We start from the raw sequence: 8233 nt of genomic DNA on the forward strand, positions 1-8233 counted from the left end.
ACTATAAAAAACACATTTAACGTCGGACGCGAAATGCATTTGATCTCGGCTACGGAAGCGAGGTATCGAAGGGCGTCATGAAAATTTTCCACTTAACACTCCAGTGATTAAAAACTCGAGGGATATAGTTATATGCACATGGGTTCAAACCCCACCCACTGCACTTTTATTATTTTCAAAACTAACGTATATTTTGTCTTGATTTATTCAAAAAACTAAAGGGAGTGATTATTATTATTATTCTTTTTAAAGGTGTTACATTGTTTACCCAGAATATTATGTTGTTTACCTAATATTACATTGTTTATCCAGAATATTAAAATTAAAATTAAAGTTAAATTCTCTAGAGTTCAAGATAAAAATCAAATTCCCTAGGGATCTAGACAAAATCGAATTCTCTCAAGATTTAGACTTTAGATCTTCGAATTATTGAATCTTGGGGCAGATCTCTTGTTGGATCTTACATGCAATTGTTTCTGATGAAAAAAATGTAAGATAATTAATATAAAAAATCAAATCATTTTCGATTTGAATAAACATTTAACAAAACAAACCTTGAATCTAGAAAATTGTTTGCTCTTGCAATCCATAATAAAGAACTTTTCCAAGCGTCCTTAGGTTTCAAGCGCTTCATATGTTTCATTTAGGTTAAATTTTCAATATTCAGCATGCTTTTATAATGGACGTCCCTTAGATTTCACACGGATCACTAATGGTAGATTCTTGAGCGTTGATAACCTTTAAATGGACGGCAAATATTTGTTTAAGGCCGTTGATTGAAAATAGTGGAAAAAACACTTAACTTTCATCTCGGTTTTTAAAACAACCGAGGGGTTAGAGTAATTTTTTTACAAAAATGGTTACATTGTTTACCCAGTATATTAAAAATACATTGCATGCAACAAATCTTCATAAGATATTAAGATTTTTTACCCAAAATATTAAAATTACAGCATGAGCAGGTCCCATACAATATTTGTTGCATACAATGTATTTTTAATATTCTGGGTAAGCAATGTAACCATTTTTATAAAAAAATATTTTACTCTAACCCCTCGATTTAAAAAAAAAATCGAGGGTTAGAGTTTTTTTTAAATGGTTACATTATTTACCCAGAATATCAAAAATATATTGTATGCAACAAATCTTTGCAGAACATCAAGATTGTTTATTCAGAATATCAAGATTGTTTATCCAAAATGTTAAAAATACAGCATGTCCAGGTCTCATACAATATGCTAGAGATCTACACTTAAATGTCAGACCTACCTTTGCCAGGATTGATTGTTGATGCTATCATTATCACTGCTTTCACTAGCGTATACAATTTGCATGCTTTGAATGCATCAAACGAGTGTTTTATAGTAAAATCTGATTATTTTATCCCTCGGGTTATAAAAAAATCGAAGGGTTAAATCATTTATTTCACCGTTGTTAACAAATAAAAACATAAAGTGCATGGAATTCGAAGCATGTCCTGAATAGTATATCACCTCAATTTTTAAAACAAGCGAGGCAACAATTTGTTAGGCACTATAATTAAATTTAAATACAATTTGTTAGGAAACAATCTTGGGGCAGATCTCCTTGAAATTAAATCTATTAGGCACTATAATTATTTGTATTTTGTACTATTTTGTTGTGTCTGATAATAATTATGTTTAGAATATGAATTTAAAAATGAATTTGTGAAATTATAATATTTTAGAGTTTTGAAATTTTGTAGGTGTCGTGATTTTTTTTTAGATTGTTTCATCCGATTCAGTCGGTTTAATAACTATATAATTTTATTATCAATTACTCAACCGAATTATTCAATTTAATCTGATTTAATTATGCAGTTTAACATGTAACTCAATGATTTGATCAATAAACCGGTAACTCAATATCCTTACCGGCTTTAATGATGAGTACCATCTTTAAAACAAAACATTAACATACTCGGCAATAACAAGATATAAGGGCCAGTTTGGTGCGCAGGATATGATAGAGACGGATATCAAGTAGGATAAAGATATGATATGATACAGACAGGATATGACTTATCCTATCATGTGTTTGGTTCAAAAAAATACCAAATTATATATATATATATATATATATATATATATATATATATATATATATATATATATATATATATATATATATATATATATATATATATATATATATATATATATATATATATATATATATATATATAAATGAAAAAATTACCTTTGTAAGATTATATAGTTAATTTTGATAAAAAATAAAATTCGTATTTATATTTTTAAAATAATTATTTTTTTAAAATATTTTAACTTTTATATTTTATAAAGTTAAAAATTTATTCTAATTACAATCATACATATTTTTTAAAAATTATTGATTAATATTTTTAATTTAATATTAAAATAATTTTATTTATATTTTTTCATATTTAATTTTTTATTTTAAATTATATTACATAGGGTAAATTAATAAATCATTTTCTTTCATATTCTATCCGGATTCTAACACAGCTAATATTTAAGATAACAATTTCAACTAGTGAGGCAGGATAGGATAAGTTTTAGGATTAACTTATCTTTTTCTGTTGTATCAGCAAACACTGAATTAAAATATAATATGATACATATATCTTATCATGCGCATCAAACGGACCCTAAAGTTCTAAAACAAAAATGAAAAACCAAGAAAAGAATTGAAATATATTCTATCAAGTATCAACGTGAGTAATTACAAGATATTCACAATAACAATAATTTAAAGAAAAAGTATTGAGTTTAAAGGAGACAAGCCATTAGCCATAAATACATTTAAAAAAAAAAAAAAACCAACACAATGCTAGAAAACAACCCAGTAATTGTCGTTTTGTCAATAATCACACATATCTTATCTATCCCCTGATGTCATTAAACAAAATCACCAGTGACTAATAAAGGGAAAAACTAACATGTGCCCTAAGGGCACAAGTTAATGAGATATTTATAGAAATATTTTCTTGAAACGCGTGCATTCAATGCATCGAAACTTTAAATATGACTTTATTGTATTTAATTATTTTTAACTTTTTCTAATTATAGTATCCTTAACATGTGCCCTTAGGGCACATGTTAGCATGACCCTTATTATTATATGTGTCATGCATCAGTCCACTTAAGTTAATTGAACTTCTAGAATCAAAATTAAAAATTTCATTAACTTTTCAGAATGTTAATTACAGTTTAAATATGTTAACAAAACCATATTTTATATCATGATTTAATTTTAATACAACTCTGTTAAATTTTCAACTCTTCTTAAACAACAAATTTTCAGTTTTATTATTTGAATTTTAAAGTGAGTTGGACTCTAAGATTATATACAATGGTTTACATATTCAACACCCTCCTTTTTTATTTTTTACATTCTACTTTATCTTCTCTTTCTTTCCCTTAATAATTTCAATACTCATTCAACTTTTATTGAGGAAGCTTCAGTAACTTTACTGTTGCGCGAGTTTCATAACTTTTGTTATTAAATTTTTTCAAATATTAATAATAATAATTATATATATATATATATATATATATATATATATATATATATATATATATATATATATATATATAATTATTTACTGGTCTCAAAAGTGACTAAAGTCACCAAAGTTATGGTTCAGTAAAGTTACTGAAGTTATACCAAATTTTTACTCCTTACAATTGTTTTTGTTTAATAAAATTCAACACCCTACCCTACCACTTTTATTTTATATTTTTATTTGCTTTTATGTTTTTGTGATTATATATTAATAACAATTGCCGATTGAAATTAAATTAAAATAATTAAGACTTAAATATTTTATTTTAATTTTTTTAATTTAATAATTTATTTTTATTTTATTTTCTAATTTTATATTCTTAATTAATTTTTTTATTTGTAATTTGCAAGTAATAAAGACGGAATATCGGGATAGTCATTATTAAAATAAATAAAATTATAAAAAAATTAAAATACAATACAATACTTTAAACACACAACACACCTAAAATAAAATACATAACTTAATTAGTATAATAGACTCAACTTATAATTTATTGGAGGCTAAATAGAAAAATTAAAGAGAAAAATAGATTTTTTTTCTTTGTCCAAATCAAATAAACCAAGGCTCTATTTATAAAAAAAATAATGAGTTTTGGTGAAAAAATAATAAAAAATTAATTTTCTATAAAATAATTGACTTCAAATAATTAATATGGGCTAAAATTATAAACAATCACAACAACCAATAAGATTTTGTTAAGTATTATAAGTAGTCTCCACTTATTTCTCATTGAATATGTTGTTAAATATTTTCAACACTTCTATTATAAGTGATCTAAGAACTCACCGGGATCCAGGACTCATTGAAAAAAATTTGTTTTCTAATAAGTGACAATAAACTATAGTTAATTCACATGAAGTATTATTACTGAAAGATTTTACCACTGTTTATGCAATATTTAATTTATATTTTTAATCACTATGAACTATAGTGAGAATTAATTGATATAAACTATTAGTTAATTAACTACACACGCTCTTACGATTAATTAATTTAATTATTCAAATGTAATGATAAAATTAATATTCTTTTTATATTTTTTATTTTATATATATATATATATATATATTTATACAATATTTAATTTATATTTTTAATCACTATGGACTATAGTGAGAATTAATTGATATAAAACTATTAGGTAATTAACTACACACGCTCTTAAGATTAATTAATTTAATTATTTAAATGTAATGAAAAAATTAATATTTTTTTAATATTTTTTATTAGACTAAATTACACTTTTGGTCCCCCTGTTTTGGTATTCTCACTGATTTAGTCCCCCATTTTCTTTTTAAACAGTTTTGGTCCCTCATCACAATTTTGATCCAACGGTTCATGTACGATCATATACTGTTCATGTACGAATCATGCACTGTTCATGAACAAAATTGGGATGGGGACCAAAACTGTTTAAAAAGAAAATAGGGGGACCAAAACTGTAAGAATACCAAAACAGTGGACCAAAACTGTAATTTAGCCTTTTTATTATATATATATATATATATATATATATATATATATATATATATATATATATATATATATATATATATATATATATATATATATATATATATATATTTATTGGCGGAGCCAGGAATTTTATGTAGCATGGGCAAAAAATGTAATTGCACGTTACATGTGACAATATATAAATAATCATAAAGTGTGATACATAAGAGAGATGAAACTTAACCTGACGAATAGTGTGGTAAATAAAATTGAAAGGTAAATGCCCTCTTCGAGACTTCTTTGCGGTGAATGTTCTAATAATATCAACATCTTTAAGTGACTTGAATATCTCCCGCTCGGTGTAATATATCATCAAGTCATTGAACCACACATCGTTGATCTTGTTGCGCAAATTAGACTTGATAATCTTCATTGCTGAAAAAGCTCTTTCAACGGATGTTGTCGACACCGACAATATCAAAGCCAACTCAATGAGCTTGTAGACCAATGGTAATATCAAATGTTTCATAGTTTGAACCATCTTCATAGTCAAACTTTGAACATCTTCACAATAAATAAAGGAAGCATGCCTTTTCACTTGATGTACATAAGTCTCAAGTTGCTCCCTTATTGTTCCACGGTCATCATCAGAAAAGTCTGCATGATAAATATTAGCAAGACGAGCAAGCTTATCAATATCAAACTTGGAAAAAGAGTTCTTAGGGTCAAGAGATGAGAAGCAATCCAGCACAACGTTACTTCCTTTACTAAATCGGTGATCCATCTCCACACATATTTTGTCAATAGCAACATAGAAAATCTCTGCACGGTAATGGTGAAGATTAGTGACTGTCCTCTCTTCTCTTCTTGAACGATCCCGAACCGGTATTTCTTCATCCATATTTGGCATCGGCATACTTTGAGCAAAACAAAATTCTTGGACATCAATAAATAAATCATCCCAACCACTCTCTCTCAATGTAGCCAACCGAGCTTTAACATCATCAACTAATTCCATAGCAAGCACAATAATGAGATCTTTTGCTTGCAAGATTTTTGGAATTTCATTTGTGATACCAAACAACGTTAACATAAGCTTCAAAATGAAAGCAAATTTAAAGTTCTCCATTTTTTCTATCAAACCCGCCGCTTGAGATGGTCCACGTCCATTTTCATTAACAATACTAAGCACCTCTAACACGGAGGATCACATCTGATCCAAACGAATCAAGGTAGTATAATGTGAACCCCATCTAGTATCCCCAGGTCTAGCGAGACTAGATGATTGGCGCAAGCCCTTTCCTTGAGATATCTCCCCACTCTCAAGTCTATTCAAAATATCTTGGTGTTGTGCCTCCTTCAAAGCATCCTTTATCTTGCAAGATGCATTTATTGTGGTTACAATCAAGGAGATGTACTCAAAGAAATTATGAATAGATGAGCAACTACTAGCAACGGACACAACCACCAATTGCAAACGGTGAGCATAACAATGGACATAGAAAGCATAAGGGTTTTCATCTAGAATCTTTATTTGTAACCCATTAAACTCACCTCTCATATTTGAAGCCCCATCATATCCTTGTCCTCGTATCCTTGAAATAGATAACGTGTGACGATCGAGAATACCATAACGAGCCTCCTTTAGTGCCTCAGATGTAGTATATTTGACATGATGTAGAGCAATAAATCGTTCCACAAATTTCCCTTTGTCGTTCAAGAACCTAGAAATATAAATACAAATTCAAATGTATTCATCTAAATTTGAATGAAATTTACAAGTTTAAGTTAATAATTGTAGTAGTTTCAATAACAAGCTCATTGTACTAACCTCAACATCACCTCCATTTGTTCTTTGACAGATATATCACGTGACTCATCAATAAGCACAGAGAATTGTCTATCACCAAGCTCTTCCATAATCACCTTGGTAACTTCATGTGTACAACACGTTGCAAGCTCCTTTTGAATATCACCGGAAGTCATTGTGCAATTTTTTGGACCATGATCAAAAGCATCTCTTACTTTTTCATCATTATATTTTACCCAATCCACCATCTCTCTAAAATTTCCCTTGTTTAGAGAAGTTGAGCTTTCATCATGGCCACGGAAACCAATGCCTTGTGCTATGAGATATCTAGTACAATATAAAGAACAAGTCAAACGGATCTTATACAATTCTTCTGATTCTCTAGTTTCTCTAGAAAAGATACTTGTCACACTTTGTCTTTGATTATTATAATTGTCATAGTGCTTCATACATGAGTTGTGCTTACTATCATGACTACCAATATGATCTTTAAATTCTTTAGATGCATGCTTCCAATCTTTAAATCCGTCTTTGTTGAAGACTTCATAACCAAAGTATTCGGCCCCCTCGGGCGACTTAAAGAGAAAGCAATAGAATAATAAAAATGTAATATAATATAAAAATGTATTGTTTCATGTTTCTTAACTAGCTTCTATATTTCCGGTAAAAAAAAAACTAACGTCTATATAATAGTAAAGCAAAGGAACCTAACTGTATAAAATTATAAATTTATAATAATATAGAAAATTAGAACCACACGTTGTGTACATTATAACTCCATTGAAGAAGAAGAAAAATTAAGAGAAGAAGTAATTACATGCTGACTGCTGCTAGGTGTAGCAACCTGCCTTAAAAATAAAAGGTTTTAGAGTCGCCACCTATTCTACCAGGGCGAATAGGAAACCCTACGAGTTAAGAGATTCGGGTAAGATATTATAATCAGGTCAAAGGAAGGTGTTAGGCAACCTTAACCCTTTCCTAAGGTTTTGTATTAAAGTAAAGGTTTTATGGCTAAAATTATTAAGGTTAATAGCTAAAGAAATGAAAAGGGCGAAAAGTGAGATTTGGGTGAATCGAGGTTTTAGGGAAGGGGACTCGCCTTGTTGCCAAGTGCCTACGTATCTCCTTAGGGAGAATCAGAGTCAACGTAGTTCAGGGAAGGGTTGTACGCCTTATATTTGATATGAATATTTGAAGGTATTTTGAGTTACCTATCGTAGTTTTGAAATTTGTGGTTTGAAGATGAAAAGTGTTTTAGATGGCGTACAACCCTGGTATTTAAATATGCACTATCAATCGCGATGATCAATAGGTTTGATCACCATAATTAATAGATTAGTAGGGGATTGCTAACAATTCTAATCGATAGATTCGATTATTACTAATAGCAAATAAAT

At 28.4% G+C, this 8233-nt stretch overlaps 1 protein-coding gene across 1 annotated transcript; it reads right to left on the minus strand.

Annotated features, from left to right (window-relative positions):
* Positions 1 to 4846: 4846 nt before the first annotated feature.
* Positions 4847 to 6155, minus strand: LOC131650689 (uncharacterized). Its single transcript, XM_058920390.1, has 2 exons — positions 5634 to 6155; positions 4847 to 4924 (listed from the first exon to the last, which is right to left on the minus strand). The coding sequence occupies exons 1-2, from the start codon at positions 6153 to 6155 to the stop codon at positions 4847 to 4849; spliced, it is 600 nt and encodes a 199-aa protein (XP_058776373.1).
* Positions 6156 to 8233: the final 2078 nt, after the last annotated feature.

The sequence above is a fragment of the Vicia villosa genome, linkage group LG2 (assembly GCF_029867415.1).
Source record: "Vicia villosa cultivar HV-30 ecotype Madison, WI linkage group LG2, Vvil1.0, whole genome shotgun sequence".
Taxonomy (NCBI): domain Eukaryota; kingdom Viridiplantae; phylum Streptophyta; class Magnoliopsida; order Fabales; family Fabaceae; genus Vicia; species Vicia villosa.